Source organism: Paroedura picta, chromosome 12 (assembly GCF_049243985.1).
Source record: "Paroedura picta isolate Pp20150507F chromosome 12, Ppicta_v3.0, whole genome shotgun sequence".
Taxonomy (NCBI): Eukaryota; Metazoa; Chordata; class Lepidosauria; order Squamata; family Gekkonidae; genus Paroedura; species Paroedura picta.
The window spans coordinates 33,669,465-33,690,612 of record NC_135380.1 but is presented as its reverse complement, the minus strand read 5'-3'; the positions used below and the strand labels follow the sequence as shown (position 1 = coordinate 33,690,612).

The 21,148-nt window shown below is 40.6% G+C and overlaps 1 protein-coding gene across 6 annotated transcripts in view; it reads right to left on the bottom strand.

Moving 5' to 3' along the window:
• The window catches only part of RALGPS1 (Ral GEF with PH domain and SH3 binding motif 1), a 240,587-nt gene that overhangs the window by 167,505 nt on the left and 51,934 nt on the right, over positions 1-21,148 (bottom strand). For all 6 annotated transcript variants that reach the window (XM_077307095.1, XM_077307096.1, XM_077307097.1 and 3 more), the window contains exons 6-8: positions 14,599-14,682; positions 12,139-12,228; positions 8,576-8,668 (exon numbers count right to left, since the gene is read on the bottom strand). In XM_077307095.1, coding sequence (XP_077163210.1) covers positions 8,576-8,668; positions 12,139-12,228; positions 14,599-14,682 — 267 coding nt within the window. The remainder of the gene's footprint in view (positions 1-8,575; positions 8,669-12,138; positions 12,229-14,598; positions 14,683-21,148) is intronic.

The following is a 21,148-nucleotide window of genomic DNA, read 5'->3' as shown; positions in this document are numbered from 1 at the left end:
ACATCCTAATTGACAATCTAAATATATATCGTTTTAAGTCAGGAAGAAGGAAAGGTGAAAGACTTCATTCAAAACATGGGAAGAATTTTCTTTGCCACTGAAACTCCTGTTCCTACAAATGTCTTTGACCTGAGATGCAAAGGTTGTAATGTCAGTGATGATGTATTTGCTGTTGCATTTTACTAGCTTAAAAGGATGGAGAAAATTATTGGCCCTGAACCCAAGAAGGGACAGAGGACCACAACTGTATTGATACAACTGCAGCATCGCCTAAACAAATCTCTATTGCAGCATTGTGGGAAAGAGAAGATAGAGACTACCCCCCCCCCAATTAGGTTGTTGGAACAAGCGGTCATGAATTTGTTAGAATGCAGCTGCCTGACCAATGGGATCCAAATTCCAGTATTCCTCATTGTGATTGCTACTGGCACACCTTAAGTCTGATGAAAGATGGTGCTAGCAAGAGGGACAAATAGAGTATTTCCCAGGGATGAAATGCTCTTGCTGAGAGACAGCTTGGTGTGGAGAGCCAGCTTGGTGTGGTGGTTAAGAGTGGTGGCTTCTAATCTGGGCAGCCGGGTTTGATTCCCCACTCCCCCACATGCAGCCAGCTGGGTGGCCTTGGGCTTCTCACAGCACCGATAGAGCTGTTCTGACTGAGCAGGGCTTTGCCTCATCTACCTCATAGGGTGCCTGTTATGGGGAGAGGAAGGGAAGGGGATTGTAAGCCGCTTTGAGACTCCTGGTAGAGAAAAGCAGCATATAAAAACCAATTCTTCTTTGGAATCATGAGTCCATGATTGACCGGGTGGGGTTAAAGTCAACAGTCCCTTCCCTCTAGAACAGAGATTTCTTCCCATGGGTCCGTAAACCTCTGGGGGTCTGTGGGAGCTCTGGACAGGGTCCTTGGCCTTTCTCCTTACATTACAGAAGTAAAGCTTGGAGTTCAGGGAAGTACCATTGTCATCTTCTCTTTCAGCTGTTTCCCGAGATTCCTAGATCAATTTAATGTCAAGAGAACACATGTGCAACTCAGTAACACAAGTACTCACGATGTAATAAGTCTGGGGAGGAAGGGGGTGGGGGATTGCTTTCTTCGTTTTCGTGTGCCTTTATGGGCTACATGAGGGTTTTCAGCGGCATAACATTACACTGGTATCCAGGAGTGTAGCTGTAGTGAGTTAGGATGCCAACCAATTCCCACTCTGCTCACAGCATGCTCCAACCACACCCAAATCTACACTGATATAGCGGTTACACTGGTGGTGCTAGCGCTACACTGGCTGAAATTGTCACCAAGTTATCTTCTAGAAACAGGGTGGAGTTCCGCTTAGCCTTTTTACCTTAAGGTCCTTCAGGCTGGAGCTTACATGTGACAGATTTGTTTCCAACAAAGACACTACACCTGGAAACTGTTACCCACTGGATAAAGAACCTATTATAATCACATTTTGTTTTCCAAGTGCAGTACTGCTTTCTGACATTAAAAAAAAAAAATTGGAAAACAAGTGAAAATCTATGAATTAGCTTGTTTATATTTCCTCTCCTTCTGGCTGATATAATTCTGAAACCTGCTCTTAAAAAAACATACCCAACGTAATTCAGCCCTGCAATATTTCAGTTAAGGAGTGTATTTATTGTGAGCTTGCTGAAATAGCATATAATTGATTTCATGCTAACTTCTATCTTAAGTATGTAAACTACAGAGAACTGCTGTGTGGCAGATCTGAATGCTGTTTATGTTACTGGAAACATTTTAACGCTACCTTTCCACCCAACTTAAGATCCCCAAGGCAGTAAACAATAACAAACATTAACAGTGTATTTAAAAATACATTTAACAATTAAAACAACAATCAAACAAAACACAAGCAGGAAAGAGGGTCAAGTAAGGGAAAACCAAACAACACAGAGAAGTCTTCACCTGCTGGAGGAAAACAATGATAGAGGGGAACAGACAAATCTCCCTGGGATGCTAAGGTCCTCTCTTGAGTTATCAAGCATCTAGCTTCAAATGACAAGGCCAGGTGAAGCAGGGCTCCTGAAGATGACCACAGCAGTCGGGTAGGTTCATATAGGAGTAGGAGGTCTTTAAGGCATGCTGGGGCTCAGAGCCAAATAGGGCTTTAAAGGTCAATATCAGCACCCTGAAGGTAGATCAGCAAGCACCCTGAAGGGGGTCCAGAACCAGATAGGTAGCTGGTATAAGGTGGAAGAAGACTGAATCAATGTTGTCCCTACTACCAACTCCAGTCAACAGGTTGTTCTTCTGAGCTACATATAATGTCACAAACTACCTTGTTTGAGGGAACAAAGACTGGACAGAAACAAAACTTAGGGAGGAATGAATCATCAATGGGAATATGTTGATTAAAGAAGACTGTTTAAAGGGGCCATTAATGCAGAACTCCTATGTTTTCATGTCAGACTGCATTGACTGTTTTAAGTACAGTGCTAAAAACAGTCATCTTATTGAATCAGTATCCTTACATATGCAAAGAGTGCCAACCGTAGGTTTCTCTGGTGAAGGTAAGCTCCATTCATCCACGCAGCCGGTAGTTGCCTACAGCTCACAGATAAAATTTCTCTAGCATATCATTACGATCTACAATCTCTCCTTCCTGCTCATGGGCTTTGGGGAGTAGGTTGGACCTTGCCTATAGACAATCCCCTAACTTAAGACAACTATTCAACAGCAACAATGGACCCAAGCAAGGATGCAAACACAGGCATTAGCTCTTGCAACAAACTCTGGTGCCATTCCCACCGCCATGTCCAGTCAAACGACACTATCACAGGACTCAACAAATCCATCCATGCATCGAGCATTCATTCCCTTGCCAATCTTCCAAAGTGATATTGATGGTGACAATAAAGAATTTCATTCATACTCTTGCCTTTCTCATTGAGACTCAAGGCGGATTACGAAATATGAAAAGCAATTCAATCAGACAGCAAAAAACTACAATAAACAATTCAGCGAGGCTGTGATTGCTCAATTGGAAAACAATGCAAACAAAAAATTGCCTAAAACAACATGATATAACGTAATGAAGAAATGGGACCGCAAAGCAAGATAGCACAATTGTAAAAAGCAAGGCGATATTGACAACAAACATTGCACAAGAGACAAATATTATCCCTTCTAAAAGCCATCTCACAAGCTGTTCCATGATCCTATCATTGTAATCCTTTTATAAAAATACCCTGCTGAACATTACTGTTTTCCTCATTCTGTGAATTCTGGGGATTCAGGCTTGAATGGATCTAGAACAAGGGTGTGCGGTCAGAATAAACCAAACTGAAGAAATACCCGAAAAACATTTCACTGGTATTTTTCAGGTAGTATTTAAGTTGAATACAGGTCAGAGAATCTGATCAGCTATTGGTATAATCTTTTACTTGGATATACTCACCTTTACCGGAGCTCCACGCTGCCTCACTTTCTTGCAGCTCAGTTTATTAGCAAATAATTGCAAGATAAGGAGAAGAAAAATTGGTTTTTTTATGCCCTAGTTTTCGCTACCCAAAAGAGTCTCAAAGCAGCTTACAATTGCACTCCCTCTCCCCACAAGAGACACCCTGTGAGGTAGAACTGTGACTGGTCCAAGGTCACCCAGCTGGCTGCATTTGGAGGAGTGGGGGATCAAACCTGGTTCTCCAGATTACAGTCCACCACTCTTAACCACTGCACCATACTGGCTCTCACCAAAGCCTTCTAGATTCTTGGTGTAATAACTCACCTCCTCCCTTCTGTTTGTAGCTCTGTGCATGTGTGTGTGTTTGTTTATGTATATGCCAACGGAATGTAACATTTCATGATCCTGATGAAACAAGCTTTAACTTGTGATAAATTATGATGTCTTAAGGTGCTATGCATCCCTGTGATTGTACTTATGGTAGAACTACATGGCTGCCTCTCTAAAATTTGCCATTAAAAAAAGATATTTTTAGTTTTGAGGAGTGGCTTCATTACTGTCACAAGGACCAGTCAGTCAGCACTCGGCACAGACAGGCTCGTGGTGGTTACATAAAATCTAAAACCCCATAAAACACTAAAAAATACCCATACAAAAACCCAATAGGGTGGTAAAATCACAGCAACAGGATAGCCCACCTCACCCCGACTCCCATATCCAATGGTCACCAATCCTCCAGGGGGCAGTTTCAAGTTAGGTCCCGGCAGGCTTTTACAGTCCTGCACAGGGAGGGAACGGTTCTTTCTAGCCCGGGCCTCAACCAAGGGCCTGGTGGAACAGCTCCGTCATGCAGGCCAGGACCAAAATGACCCTGGCCCTGACTGAGGCCACGTGCACCTCCCAAGGGCTGGGGACAACCAGCAGAGTCCTGTCCACAAAGCAAAGAGCCCTGTGGGGGAGATGGGCATTGGGAGACAAGTGGTCCCGTAGGTAACTGGAGCCTACTTTTTTCCAGTTATTGAAGCTTTCTTTGCCAAATAGCCCTGCATAGAAAAGGCAATCTTCAAACCCAGAGGCAGAAACATCAGCAAAATTCTGAAATTTCAGCATATTGCCAAAGTACCAGAGACAAAATAAAGACAAGAAAGTTCCTGTCTAAAAAAATCAGGAATGGGGGGGAGAGGAATTATCCCCTGCAAGTAGACCATTGCTTCCCATTTATTACAAAACCATTTCTTACTCAAACCTGGTTGTTGGACTCAAGAGTATCCAACCCTCTTGCCCCAGGGAATGGGACAGCTCTATTTGGGTTATACTCTCCAACCAGATTCTAACACAGCTACCTCTCCAGTTCTTCTATCCCCCTCTCCTGTTACTCATCTCCTTGTATTTATTTTCCTGTCCTGAGAAAACACTTAGAAACATAAAATGTGCACAAAACATTAGTGAAACCAGAATTGCTCCCAGTTCTCTCTTAACACACTTCCTTTCCTAGCTAACAGCAAAGCTGAACGAGGATGTGTTCAGACTTCCGGTGCCTTGAGGAGCTGTAAGCTGAACTCATCGTTTTTCCATTAAACATTGTGAAATGTTAATTTTTAAAAGAGGTTTAGTGGAGCATCATATGCAATCCTGTCCCCAGGAGTCAGCATTAGTGTGCCGGTCTGCGAAACTGACAAAGGAGCACTATATAAAGCATATATGATGTAACACTATAGCGCTGCTTTGTGTGACTGCTGACACGCCATATTCTAAGCACGCACAGAGGGTTTGCTATTGCAACAACATGTTTTTTTTTAAATAGGTCACTTTCATTGGGATAGATAACAGCGCATTCCTATCCGGTATGTTAGCATGTTTCAACGGTACAGGCTTCCTCTTTATGCAAAAAAATTGAATCTATCCTTCAAATAAATCTAAATCTAAATAAAATAAATAAAATAAATGGGTTCTTTTTCATGTGTGAATTTTGCACTTAACATCCAAAATCAACTCTCTTTTTTTAATCAAAGAGGCCAGGCTTGCCTTCATTGCACAAATCACTTGGAACTATTTTACTTGCTGTCACTTCTGCCTTTAATACAAAGAAGTAAAAAAGACCAGCTACTGATATGACTTCCAGAGCAAACAGATTTGAATCCAAAAAGACCATAAACACACAGCAGCACAGATGGCATATCTAGCATGCAGCAATCAGAAAACAATGTCGCTATTATAGTCAGTCTAAAGCAAGCATTGGATAAAGAAGGATAAACATTATCTTTGTGGAGATGATGATGTTAGCCATACAGTCAAGTCCAACTCTTGGTGATCCTATGGCACAACTGCAGCTATGATTTTCAGATCTTGCACTGCTTCTTTTAGTGGTGTAACGTTCTGGCCGGTGTCCATCTTGATAGTATCTAACCACTGCGTTCTTTGTCGGCCTGGTTTCTCTTTTCCACTGACCAATCTTAGCATAATTGCTTTTTCCTTTGAGTTGAATCACATGATATGGCCAAAGTGAGTGAGCTGGAGATTCGTGATTTTGCCTGCCAGTGATAGATCGGGCTTTATTTGCTTGTTCGTGACTTTTGCTATCCATGAAACCTGCAGAAGCCTTCTCCAACACCAGTGTTCAAACAAATCTATTATTCTCTTGTCTGATTTTTTCATCGTCTAATTTTCACATCCATAAGCAGCTACCGGAGATCTAACCAATCTATATTTCGTAGTCAGGCTTATGTTCGATTCAAGCTCATCACTGTTGAGCGACCCAGAGCGAGCTGAGGTTTTATTTCCATACTGCAATCACCAGTCTCATCAATTTGAGCTGCAGAGTTTTGTTTTGATTTTAGCCAATAGCAGTTCATGATCTAAACCACAATCAGCCCCTGGATATGTTTTGGCAGCACGTATTGGACCATCTTCGACTGCATAAGATATAGTCAATTTGATTCCAGTGTAGTCCATTTGGTGATGTCCGAGTGTTTATGCTGTTTGAGCCCAGCGTTCATGATGCAAACTGACTTTCATGACAGAATTGTGCCAGATGATCACCTGCATCATTCCTTCCTCCAAGTCCAAAGTTGCCAGTAACGTCTCTCTCCACTTGTGTGCCAACTTTTGCATTTCACCCATTATGTAAATAACAACATTCTTGGGTACTTGTTTAAAGTGTCTTGAATGGCGGTATAGAAATCTTCAATTTCTACCCCTGTTGCATCAGTTGTTGGAGTGTATACCCGGGCAAACTTGGATTGTTATGATTTGATACACCATCTGAAGATTGGACATTTAGGCAGAAATGACATTTGTTGCTTTGTAAGGACACTGGTTATCCTTGCTACAAACGTTCATGGAATTATCTCAGTAGGGGCTCTAAAAGTGGGCCTATAGTTCTGCATTTGAAGTTGAGGTTTCCATGGAGAAGGGCGTTATAAGACCATCAAATCCAGAGTTTACAATTACCAACTACACCACTGACCTAGATCCCATTCTGTGGCATTCACACATGAACTCCAATTAAATTTAACTGTATTTTCTTGCAGTCAGTAGGTATCAAAGTATACATTGTATGTTTCTACTTGTCATGCAACCACACATACATTTAGGTGTCTTATGGCTAGGTCTCTATTCAGTAGCACTCAACAACTGTTCCTTTTATAAAAGCAATAGTTCCACTGGACAAAAGAACTAACAGCAATAATAGTTAAATTTCTAATAATAGGTGCCAATTTCTAGCCATCCCTAACCTAATTGAAAAATAACACAACTGGAAAGAGTATCTATAAGCCTGCAGCATTTGTGATCTATTGAACAGAAGTGAATTACACCACTAAGATCAGCTCCAAATGTCCAAGGCCTTGAACTTTTAAAATATAGATTTATTTAAATAGCACCCAGGAGGTTTACAATACAAAATTATGTTAAAAACAAAATAATAATACAATATGAAATTACAAGTCTATAAAAGTGCTTGTATTTCTCAAGGATGATTACATACAGCAAATTCAGAGATGTTCTGTTCAAAATAAGAAAGAAAAAGCCCAGAGTTCCCAGGATATCTCTCAGATTCTAAACCACTACATATAAATGTCTCTGCATGTGCAAATAGACATGACTACAAATGATAAAGAATGTGCTGCTAAAAAGATCCTAAGCAGGGCTTACTCTGAACTGTAGGAAACGAATCTTCCATACTTCTGGCTTTTTAATTCCTTTGAAATATCAGTGCTATACAGAGTATAGACTCTTATTGCTACTCTAAAAGTGTTCAAGCCAAAACCTTTTTACTGAGCTTTACATTTTCACTGGAATTGCTTTTAGGTTGTCAACCAGGAACCTATGGGAGAGGCTCATTAAACAGCCAACAAGCCTTCACAAAATAAATACAACATACTTGGAAAAGCTATTTCTAGCACATAATCTTTTCTGACACTGTATATGGAAACCATGGGAAATACCTTGCATTAGTACAGAATGCAGAACGAGCTTAGATGCATTCCATGCCGTTAACAGAGAGCAATACAGCAAAGCTGTAGAAAAGATCTGTAACTAGATATAGTGCCACTTGGGCTTGTCTGTGACTAAGAGACCTTGGAAGATGGTTAATACAAAATGTAGGTGAAAGAGAGCATGGAATTCTTCAAACCTATTTTTTTTAAAAACTAAGTAAAATTCAGCAGAAAAGGTTCACAATGCATACCTTCATAACAGCAGAAAGAAAAAAAAGCAGCATCAAATAGCAGTCCCTTAAAGAAAAACCGTATCCTTACTCAATGGTGATGTAGAAGTTGCCTCTATCAATCAATATAAGACCTACCTCATCCCTCAAACAAGAACTACAGCTTATAACTACTTACTCTATCAATCAAAGCCCTATAATAATCTCAGAATCAGTGTTACTTTCCCCATGTATATTGGTAGAGATTTTGTGATATATCCAGTGGAACTGAGTAGCAAAGCAGCAGGATAGGGAAAAGCTAGGGATTGTTCACAGAAGCAACAACTGTTTATTTCACTTTTGAGCTCTGGCGAGTAAATACATATTCTGTGTATGCCAAGAAAAGTATATTTTATTCAGCACATGAAATGGATACCGTTAGACAAGCTACAGGAGTACCAAATCTGAAAAGTGAATGGGACCCTATGCAATAAAATGCAGAGTAACTTACTGCCCAGGTTTTTGTCAGCCTGAAAATAGGTGCGCTTTGCAGTGCTGATACGACAGACATGAGAGAATGAAGGTTGTTCAGTTCTAGAAGTTTCTGGAGAAAAGAGAAACCAAAAAAATCCATGAGATTGGAATGTCCCAGCTCACTCTACAAAATAATTGATGTTCCAGAGGCTTGCTCTTTATATTGTAAATTACACAGCACTCAAAATATCCAGAATGCTTTACTGTGATGTGAAATTACAAATGTAAAGACCAGTCATTTGTGAAGTTGCTTCTTGTTCACTTTACTTTGCATACAGTATGAGCAAACCAACCCAAAATTCATTACTCATAGCAATAAACATTAGGGTTTCCAAATCCAGGTTAGTATATTCCTGGAGATTTGGAGGTTGAGCCCTAGATTTGACTTTCTCTTGCTTTTGACCCTCCTGACCCGAACAGGTTGAATTATTTGATGACCGCATCCAGCAGTTGAAAAGAGAGACGAAGAAGAGTAAGCTGTTCTAGTTTGCTGGATGCTATATCAGTTTTCATTATGCCCACTAGGCAGGATATCCTTATCCAAACTGCTGTTTACTTTTATTATTAAAAGTTAAATTTCTTGTCAATTGCCCAGAGCACCTCTTAATTTAATAAACTGTTTTCCTGTAAACACAAGCTGCTCTTCGAAAATAAATAGCTAATATGTGGGCAGAATATCTTGGTGAGTCAACAATGCATGCTTCTCAATTGCTCTTCACTGGCCAAAAAGGCCTTGTTTTAAAGAGACTATTCAGTAATTGTCAAATCTGAGTTAATTAGTTAATCCAATATTTATTGAACTCTGAAACATTTATTACTTTTGTAAACTAATGAATGAATTAATACAGTTTGGGACAATCGCATCATGGAATGTTGTATGGTTCATTCTGATGTAATTACAGATGGGAACTAGTGGAAAGGCAAACTTTCCACTAGAAAATAGGAAGGCAAAATAAATAACAACAATCTTACATTGCATATTCTAGGAGTTCCTGTTCCATTGGTTAAAAGGCACAAAAATCTCACAAAATTCCCTGTTTTTAAAAGTCTATGTTTTATGTAGAGTAAAAAACTTTCTCATGCTTTTTAATGGCTCTGTTTTTTGCACTACAGCACTCACCCTTTGTTGATAGGAACCATTAACACTAGTAAAATTGAGCTAGTTGATTTAGTAGGCATAATTTGTTCATGTATATTTGAGAGACAGGTTTAACCACTTAACCATTTGCGCACTGACTGAATTTCCATAAAGAACCTTTTGTTGTATAAGAATCCAACAGCACAAATTTGCTGTGGACAAGAGGGCCGACTGACTGGCCCTATCCCCCTATCAAAAGGTATTAAACAAGGTTGTCTTTTAGCCCTTCTATTTCTTAATGACGTGATTCTTTGCCTGCAAAAATTAGCACTTCATGCATGCATACTGGCTGGCCATGAAACCCCTATTGGCCTTTATGCAGATAATATGGTGCAACTATCTATATCAGAAGTTGGTCTTTAAATTAAATTTAAATTTGCATTAAATTACTGAATTCAGGAGGGGCTATCTGTAAATTATGACAAATCTAAAATGATGATTCCTCCACCCCCCAAAAAAGGCTTGTTCTAGACCAGGCATTCTCAACCATGGTTTTGTGAAACCCTGGGGTTTTTTGACATCCCTGGAAGGATTTCCCAAATGAGTGGGAGTTCATTAATTTTAATATATTTTTTGAATTTGTTAAACATTTATTGGGTGATAGGACCATATATGGTCATGTCAACTTACCCCCCTCCCAAAAGGGGGTGGGAAGGGGAGGAGCCCTGGGTGGGTGTGTACACAGCTGTACTTCCCAACCGTATTCTGCACTATTGTGCCACTTCAGGGGTTTCTCAATGGTAAAAAAGTTGAAAAAGGCTGTTCTAGACAGAAGACTTGGTCTGTAAAGGGAGGAAAAATAGAGAAGGTGGCCCATTTTAAATATCTGGGAGTAACATCCAGACATAATCTCACCTCAAAAGTCCATGCCTGCTCAGCAACTGAAATTGCTAAGACCAACACAAATGCTCTTTTGAGGTTTTTCTATTCAAAAGGAGGTCAGTATGTAGCCATCAAAAGGAACAGTGATGAAATTTTTTTTAACTATGATGTTTTAAAATAAGGTTTTTACTGATGTAATTTTAAATATACTGAAATCTGCCCAGAACCCACTGCGAGGAGGGGCAACCTATATAATAATGATGATGATGACAATGACAGTCTTTTAATGCTGAAATAATTTCTCAGGTCTTGTTTGGGGCAGGAATTTGCATAAGTGATGTTTCTGAGCCTCAGGACTGTACATTTGTTCAGTTCCTGAGACAGATCTCAGCAGTGCCTAGCTGTGTCACAGGAAATGCACTCAGAGTAGTTTGCACAGTGCTCATTTGCGTCTAGGGCTTGGATTGCTCCCTTTAATCTGAGACTGAAGGTCCTCTTTTCAGTACCCAATGCTCAAGGAGGACTGTTGCACCTTTTAAAGAAGACAATTTTAGAACTGCTTTTGGAAAGGTGTGTAAATAACAGGGTCAAGTTTCCTGGCCTCTCCCTCATAATGCTCAGGACTATGGATTATCAAGAAGCATCAAATTTGATCAGGGTGTGGGGGGTTGATTTTGACCATGTCAGCATACTAATCAGGGCATAGTGTGCATGTTTCACTTTTGCACTAGGGATCCCTTCCTCTATGACCCTTCCCTCATATGTGAAACTGCTTATAATCCCTAGCCAAAGGCATGCTGTTATTGTTGTCAGACTGAATGCCCTGTTGACACCAGAACTTAAGAGGATGATTCGCTAAAACTTCATTCTCAGACGGCTTCTGTGGCTGTACATCTGGTGCAATACAGACTATAGACCACCGTTTGTTATTCTATGATCAACAGAGTATCCCCAGGGCTCTCTGGATTACCCCATTCTGTCCAATACCAGTTTCCTGCTGAGTCCTGGGTGGTATCTTTGTTAATTTTGATCCAGACATAACTCAAACTGTTGCAAAATACCTTACAATAGCGGTCTCTGTAAAATGCTGCTAAAACGAGCTTTATTCTGCTGACCATATGAGTATATGTCTACTTATCTATCTAATGTGTTTTTTAGACTGGTATGAGATATATGTATTACATTGTTCTGTATTTTCCTCTTGTCTATTTTGTCATGTTCTGTAACTCTAGTTTTACCCTGCTGTGATCTATTGTGGTCTTTTAAAAGGCTGCTAAAATGACTTTTATTTTGCTGACCATATGAGAACTGTATATCTCTCCCTCTACTCATTCATTTTATCCAATGTGCTTTGTGTACTTTTAATTGTTCTGTATTTTCCTCTGGTTTGTTTTGTCACATTCTATAACACTGTTTTACCCTGTGGTGATTTATTGGTTTTATGCTCAAGACCTTTGCTCATATTAGCTTAATAATAAATGCAAGAATATTTTATTTTTCAACAGTACAAATGAAACCGGAAAGATGTAAAATGGAAATAATACTGCTAGATGGATGTGTTTTAAAATATAAAAACTTACCTTTGCTATTTTCACAAAATGGCTCAATATTTCTGCTCTTATTTTTAACGTCTGTGCTGTTAGAATTTCTCGTACAACCCAGAAACTGACCTATGAAAAGTATATGCATACGGCTTTATTTTAACAGGAGAGGCATATTCCACTCAATTAATCTAGTATGCTTATGACCCATGCAACATTGCAAACCAGTAACTTAAGGTGACCACATTGTCCCACTTTTGGACGGACATCTGTGGGTACCTGGCAAATTGTACTTATGTTGAAATTAAAAAATATATATTACAATACTATTTTTGTGTTCCATGCATTCTATGAAACTTTTTGTCGCTCCATATAGACCAAAATTTTAATCAGGAACCCCCCTCCCCTGGTCAATGGTGTCCCGCTTTACTAATGTTAAAATCTGGTCACCTTACACTAACGACACAAACAGGACATTCACATTCATATGTCTATGACCAACAGACAGACAACAGGGACTCTGTATCGGTAAAAAAAGAGGAGTTTTAACACCTACTATCCTGTACAGTAGCCTTTCTCAACATTTTTACCAAGGAGAAACTCCTGAAACATTCTTCAGGCTTCAAGAAACTTCAAAAGTGGCATGATGATGCAAAATATAGTTGGGAAGCAGAGCTGTGTACATGTCTACCTGGGAGCTTTCTCCTCCCCAACCCCTCCAGGCACATCATTGGCCATTTGGGGTTGGGGAGGTCGACATGACGATATATGGTCATATCACCCAATAAATGTTTGCCAAATTTAAAAATAAGTAAAGAAATTAATTCCCACCCATTCAGGAAACCCTTCCAAGGTTGTCAAGAAACCCTAGAGTTTTACAAAACCCTGGTTGAGAAAGCCTGCCATACAGGCATAAAATCTGCTGCTGAAGTGAGCAAACAACTAAACCCATTACAAGATATTTCTTGAAGATATTTTCAGGCCATGTCCCTCCCTTGCATGGTGAAATAGTTTCCTAGCAAAACCTTTGCTGATGGGAAAAGCACTGCTCTGTAGGGGCAGACAAAGTCAATGTTCATAAAATGCACTTCTGTCAACTTCCTCTGAAAGAGTTTTTTTAGGCACTGGTAGCCACCTAAGCTGTTTCATAGTTTGCCAAGAATTATGATTAACGCATCATAACTGACTGTAACTTCCAAGTGTTTGGTAGCCCTGCCGATGAAGCTGGGCAACAGGAGAAGAAGATTGTGGGTGAGTTACAAAACCTGTTACCCACAAATGTTGTACATAATGGGGATGGACTCATGGATAAGAGACCTTCAGAGGAGAATGACAAGCAGGGTTGTTGTTTTTTTTTAAATCTTTCTACTGAAGACCCCCTCAGGATGCTTTCTAGGAATCTTTCCAAAGAGAGATTTTCAGTATAGAGATGCGATCTGTCATCATGCCTATGAATTTAATGCTAACTAGTTATTTTCTGTTTAACCTAGAAGAACGCCATGGTTACAATGGCATAGTTGCTTCAACTTTAGTAAAGTAGCAGATTAACGCCACTGTCTTCCAAGTATAAGGGATTGGCAAGCTGAAAAAATTAGAAATACTTTGTTTAACATTGTGGAAAAATTTGCAACACAGCACATTAATATTAACTGAAACAAATCTGGAGATACAGGATGGTCTGCATCTGTTTTTCCAAATTGGCTCCGCTTTGCATTACACAAGGATTACATCAATTTCCCTATCTTTGCAAACCTAACTAGTCTACTATTCATGGTTTTAAAAATAATTCTGAAAAACAAAACATAAACAGTAGCCTATATCAGTGGTCCCCAACCTTTTTATTATCACCAGGGACCAGTCAACACTTGACAATTTTACTGAGGCTTGGGGGGAGGGTCGTCTTTTGCCAAGGAACGTCGTTGCTGCCTGAGCCCCTGCTCTACTTGCTTTCCCGCCGGAACCCTTGACTTCCCGCCGGCTGCTGAGGGGCACTGCCAGCAGCAACTGTGCAGTGCCACACTGAGGGGGAACCCCAACCATGGCGGCCACTAGAGAGCTCCAAAGGTGAGCCAACAGCAGAGTGGCAGGGCAGCTCCTGAGGAAGTAGCTGGGGAGGAGGACGAGGAGGAGCCGCGGCCCAGTACCAACTGATCTATGGACCGGTATCAGTCACCAGACCAGGGGTTAGGGACCACTGCCCTATATTACTGATTACTTTGGCCAAGAAATTGTGAACGCTAGCTATCAGAAAATGGCTTCAAAAGTTTTAAACCTGACCAATGCAGAACTGTGAAAGAAATCACATGTTGCCCAAATTTAACACACTGTAGGAAACAAGATGAGGCTATCCTTCCTTTAAAAAAACTCTCTGATCTGTAAAATGTTACCATTAATAAGAGTCAGATGTAGTATATAACACAATATATGGTATAATAAATTCAATCCTTCTTGACGCCTGCAAGACAATACTCATTGGTTAATTAGAACAAGCATCTTTACCTGATTAAATCTCCTTGTAAAGGCAACAATATTAGGGGCAAGAATGTGTTTCTCTTTCTTATTCCATCCACAACTGGCTAATTCCTAGAAAACATTGCAAAACATTTTTTAAAGACACCAACTTTCATAGCATCATTTTCAAAGAAGACATAAAATTGCCTATTAAATTCCCATGAATTGTGAAATGTGATCTTTGGAACTCGGGTAATCATAACAGAAAAACAAATATAGTGTTCATTTCTAGAACTGTAGTCCCTGTTATCAAAGTCACCGGGATTCTGAAATGTCAACAATGGAGATGCAGTTCTCGGTGACTGTTTGCCTAGCTGATGCTACGCACCACATGGAATAACACAGACAAAGCATAAAAAATTAGGAACTGCTATGAGAACAGCAAAATACAGGCAGCCAAGACCAATAATAGGCATCAGCTTCCAACTATCATCAGGTCATAGGAAGAATTCACTAATAACCAAAAATGAACATATTTGAGGGTGGGTAGGTGTATGTAGCTTACACTGAGACAACTGTCCTACTGTACAACTCAAAATGGGAGTAGAGAAGAGTCCTCTCAAATACAGCCTGCCCCCTAGACAAGGGCCATGGCCAGAGATGAGAAGGTTTGCAACAATTTTTTCAATTTTATTTTTTAAATATTTAAATGTTAATATTTCCCACAAACTACTGAAGAAGTTACGTGTGTAGCTGTATTATAACAATGTTATTATAGCAAGACATCATTATCTTCATTTTATGCTGCATATTTCTTGACTATCTTCCTGAAGCTGTTCACTAATTTACTGCTAATTTACTCTCTCCTTATATCTGTACTCCGATGCATGCACATGACAGGTCACACCTTGAATAAAAGTTTGTTGGTCTTAAAGGTGCCACTGGAAGCAAATTTTGTTGTTCTCATCAATATTATACAATTTAACACAATACCCAAGTAAATTGCTAGTTCTATTCTGAACAGATAAGACTGTTTCAGTCCAAATAATATATTTTCTTTTGTTTATTATAAAATTTATATTTGTTAATGTTTTTTTTTTGCTGTCTTTCAAAAGACAAAGAAAAAGATATATACACAAATACTTGGAGACTGTGGGGGTGGAGCTGGGAGTGGGCAGGAAGGTGAAGTATATTAATTGGTAGACTTGTGGCAAAGTCTTAATAGACTGAAAGTTAGCGGAGTGCGTAGTTTGGCCAATAAGCATGGCATGAAGCTGTGTGCATGTGGTCAGAAAACAACAACGAAAAGCACATTCCCCAAGGTTCTATTTAATAGGTAAGCAGAAGATTCCTATTCTAATCTAAACAGCTGGATGGAGAGAGATGATGAAGGCATCTCTGCTCCCTCCATGTTGCAGGCTTGAAAGATGGAGGAGAAGAGGGAGAGAAAAAGAGGAAACAGAAACTTAACCCTCTAGGGACAGGTCAGTGAGTTAAGAAAGGTTAGTGGTCAGTGTTCCTATCTATCTCACTAATTCTATGGTAAAAAGAGTTCCTGTCAGAGTCAAAACAAGAAGGCATCACAAAGAGAGTTATTTTTAATGGGAGGGACCTCAGTAGAGTATTATGCTATGAAATCTACCTTCCAAAAATAGCCATTTTCTCCAGGAGAATCTCTAGCCTGGAAATCAGCTATAATTCCAGGGAATCCCCAGGTTTCATCCGGGGACCAGCAACCCTAAAAGTACTATAGGGTGCAGCAGTTTGCAGGTCCCCCTTAAGTACTGAGTTCATTAGCAATTTTGTTCCCTGGAAAGGGAACTCACCAGAAGGGGCAGCTCTCACGCAGCAGGGATCTGCAGCCTCTGAGCCTCGAAGGGAAGTGGAAGGAGGAGGGGGAGGTCAGGGGTGGGGGATAGAAGGCGATTCGCTGGCTGCTGGACAGTCAGGCAAGAAAGTTGGAGGAACAGGTACTCAGGGGTGGGACAGCCGCCCTGAGTAGGTGGTTAAGCGCTGAGTGGCACTTAAGACATGAGACTAGCTCCTCCTCCAATCCCTTCCCAGAAATATATAGTGGTACAGATATTCCATAAACATGTAAATAGTACAACTGTATATATTGTTATAATAAAAATGCAGCATTTTATTTTCTTAAAGCAGCAAAATAAGTTTAAGTTTAATAAGAAATCCCATATATTTCAATTTCCCCCCAACATTTCTTACCTCCCAGGGGAAAAAAATCTGTATCCTTCCCACCCCGGCTTCAAAATTTCTGGAAACTTTATACCTTTAGGCAGGACACATTCAGGTCTATCCTAATGGTCATGCAAATCACAACACTGGACCCTCCTTTGAGTCCATTAACATTTTATATCACTTTTGCTCTTTTTAGAAACAGTTCTCATAAGAAACAATGGTCTTGTTAGCAAACAAAGTAAACAAACTCATAGATAATGTGAACATTTAGGAATAATCAAGACCATATCAAACACTCCGAAGGGCGTTAATTGTCTGTCAATTTCAGTGAGATAATCCAAAATTTCACTTTCTGCATCAGTGGGGACCAGCATTTTTACTCCTATTGAACAGAATATAGGCAATGCATTCAATCATTCTAAACACGGCCTCCGCCATTAATGGGAGCTGCTGATTGCAGCATGGGGGACTTTGACCCAGAAGAGTACAGAAGCCAGGATGGAGCCAGGAGGCATGAGTGGGGGAATGGAAGCTGGCCCATGATGCCCATATAAGGCAAAGGTTCACTGGCCTTACCCTCTTTCCTCCTTTTCTGCCTGAGCAGCTTACCACCCACCCTCCCTGTATTTATGCTATATTCCATGGTGGGCCTTTTTAGCCATATTTTTGAAGCTGTTCTATCATTCTGTCCTTCTCTGTCACAGCTGGCCATAGTGCTTATAGGAAGATCCTTTGGGGTGGAGCCCACACCAGTGAGCTGGGCCCCACCAGTATCGGGGGCCTCCATAAGAGGCCAGGTGCAAGTTGAGCTGCAGTGCTACCCTGGCTGGGAATGCTGTTGCCTCACATGGCAGGTGGCTGTAGCAGCCCTACTAGAGGCTGAAACCTACAGAGCTCCTTTCACACACCGTCTCCCATTTTCCCAGCAGGCCAGACGGTCCGGGGGAACTTGACCTGTGCATTGTTCAGTCCTTGTGAGTCAGGCCTGCTGGTGCGGGTAGGCTCCCATTTAGTTGGCTGGCTGCAAGGGACAGGATCCACCTGTGGTTCATCCAAGGCCCATATGCATAACAATAAAAGCTGTGGCCTAAGTTTATCCCAAACTGATTGTGTCAGTGTCCTCTGTACAGGATGGGACACGTCCCCCCTGCAATGCAATAAGAATTTGCTGGGATTGGGAGACATTAAATGGACACCTAGACAGTATACACGAAGCCAACATCATTAATTACATTAAAATTTGCTACAGTTATTTGTAGTGGAACATTTTTTTTACAAAGGCCTTGCTCTAATAGATATTCCTGAATATCGACAGACATTATCTTATTATATCAACATTTCTAAAGCTTTTTTAGTCTTCACTGCATATGAGAAAAACTGTCTAAAATGCCACAGCAGTTTTACTTGGCTTGGAGCTTTTATTATAGTGCTGTCCATGCAATGAATGTCTTTATTCAGACTCCAAGGCATGGGGATGCTTTTACCCCATCATTACCTCAAGGTAACAGTCCTCTTCTATAATGCTGCCAGATTTTCTCAAGGTGGAAAGGTACTAGGAAGAAAGGCCAGCAAAATACAGGAAAATGCTCTCTGAGGTTATCATCTAGCCTTCACTCTTCCAAGGTAAAGACTATGCCAGCTTATATGTGAACAAAACAAACAAAACCCCTGTGACACTAGGACCTGCACATAATCAACAAGATCTTAGGAGTTTTCCATCCAGTGGGATGGGAGAAGTCAGACAGAATTTAAATGATGAACTACATTCTTTGCTGTCAGAGAAGAAATGTTAAAGTGTCCCATTCCTTTGGGGTAAGAAAGACAACTTGCAGCTACCGGATTAAAATGAACGACTGGGGGGGGGGGAGGGTTTAAACTCAGCCTAGCACAGAAATCAGATTGTAATCTTAAAATTATTCTGCCTGGTTCTTAATTCATCACCACAGGAAATGAGTTTAGACTTAGGAGGAAAAATGTGTTCACTGGCCATTTGATTTCTCTGTGCTCTGGAATAATTATAAAATTCTTGCTCAAAACTATGCCTTTTCTTTTTTGTAAACATTGACTGCATGTATTTTAAGCTCCCTCCTCCTTTTTCATTCTCTGAAATGCACACTATGGTAGCCTGTTTGCTTTGCAAGGAACACTGAGGAAAGCAAGGAGATGCCTGCCTGGGTTACACTAACAAACTAGATGTTTCCCCACCATCCATGTAATCTGGAAAAGGTGTGCAGTACTTAATTCAACGGAGAGCTGTAAGAACACGGAACTCAAAATAAAGACCCTAGGTACAGGCGACAAGGCAGGCATCTCTCTAAATCTTCTCCCGGTGGTGATAGTGAAACAGAATCCTATCTGTGTTGGTTGGGAGGTGAAGTAAAGCTGGAGAGGTGACCTCCTCATTAGAGGCTGCTGGTGGTTTGGGACCGGTGCCAGCTGAGTCAAACCCACATTCCCTGCAGCACTCATTTCACCATGTTTGCCATTATTTATTGTCGAACGGTTAGCCAGTGTATTTATTTACTGCCTGTTCCGTTTTAATTTGATATTTTATTGTGAGCCATTCATAAAGCTTGGCTATGGAGCAATATAGAAATCTAATGAATAATAAAATAAAAAAGCTGGTTGTGTGCACGGTTCATTCTACACACCCCTCAAACCTGAACAAATACTTGACTGGGAGGTGAAGAAGAAGAAGAAGAAGAGTTGGTTCTTATATGCTGCTTTTCTCTACCAGAAGGAGTTTCAAAGCAGCTTACATTCGCCTTTCCTCTCCTCTTCCCATAACAGACACCCTGTGAGGGAGGTGGGGCTGCCAGAGCCCTGATATTACTGCCTGGTCAGAACAGCTTTATCAGTGCTGTGGTGAGCCCAAGGTCATCCAGTTGGCTGCATGAGGAGGAGTGGGAAATCAAACCCGGCTCGCCAGATTAGGAGTCCGTGTGACCTAACTACTACACCACCTTGGTGTAGTGCAGTCATAACGAAGGGAGATGCCACATCTACTACATCTGAAACAGTAGCACCCAATGAGGCCCTCACCATCAGTGGCATTTAAGCTCTGAAGACAACATATAGAGTTGCAAGAATCTGCCTTCATTTCCCCTGTGAGGCAGTGTGAGTGACCTGATGCTATCACTAAAGCCAGGCCATTTTTGCTCAAATAAATTTCTCCTTTCAGGAAATGAACCCAGGATCTAACAAAGGACTGGCTTTTAGGGTAGAGCAGATCATGTGTTTTCTAGGCTTTTCTTAACACAGAGAGCACTGGAGACAGCATGTCTTAAGCAGCTACAAATGAAACATCTCAGATATATTTTACTGGTTTTGTTTTAAATTGGAAGTATATGAACATTTGAGGAGACTGCACGAAAAGGAGTGTAATCCAAAACGGAAAAGGTTGCTTTCCTTCTGCCAAGGGAAAAAAAGAAGGCCATTTTCAAGTAATTATTTCTTGCTGTTCCAAATACATTCCACAGCTTGTCTCCTCAATTACTAGTTCAAGTTACCACATATCTGTATATTCTTTATATTTGGATCTAACCAACTGTATATCATCCTGGAAATGAGTTAACCAGATAACCCCACGTTAAATCACTTGTGTGTATGTGTTTAAACAGAATTTCTAGTAAATGTATTGAGTCCCATTTCCCCCAAAATGTGACCTCTGTGCTTTAGAGACCACACTGGTCAAGACACGAGATCAGCCAAAGATATGGATGCCTCCAAATACTTCTACGTGAATGTGATAAATTGATGTCCTGTGTGGATCCAAGAGCCCACATGTTGTACACTGAACAGCAGGGAAAGTACTTCTAGTCTCCACCCACACTTCTTAATACAACTTTCCAGCACGGTTTTGCTGTCACTGATGGTGCCAATTCACACCTGTCAAGACACATGGCTCCTCCATGTGATATCTGGTGAGCCAAGAGTCTGGGAAGCATATGTTCATGTGGCACAAAGTATTAGAAACGGCTCCTGTGTCTGAAAGTAGGATTGAAATTATACTCAAAGTGAGGAGGAAGAGTGAAAAGAAAGCTGTACACATTACTGTTCTCACTGAGCTTTATCTTTCAAATATACTTTAAAATTTTCCATAAATGGTTTTTTTAATCTCCATACGTACATTACTATAATGTCAGAAAGAAACTCAGCACACATTGTTTTCAAAACTTGAACAAGAACAAATGCGTCCAAAATATGCATAATATGAACCCCTGCCAGCAAACGCTGGCAGGGGTTCATGGGAATTGTAGTCCATGGACATCTGGAGGACCACAGGTTGACTACCCCTGCTCTACTGAGTGGCACAGATAACTTGGAAACACAGAGTTTTACCTTTGACTTTTCTTTTTGCTGCCTCTCATGTAGCAAAACTTACAGAGCCATGTACTGTGGG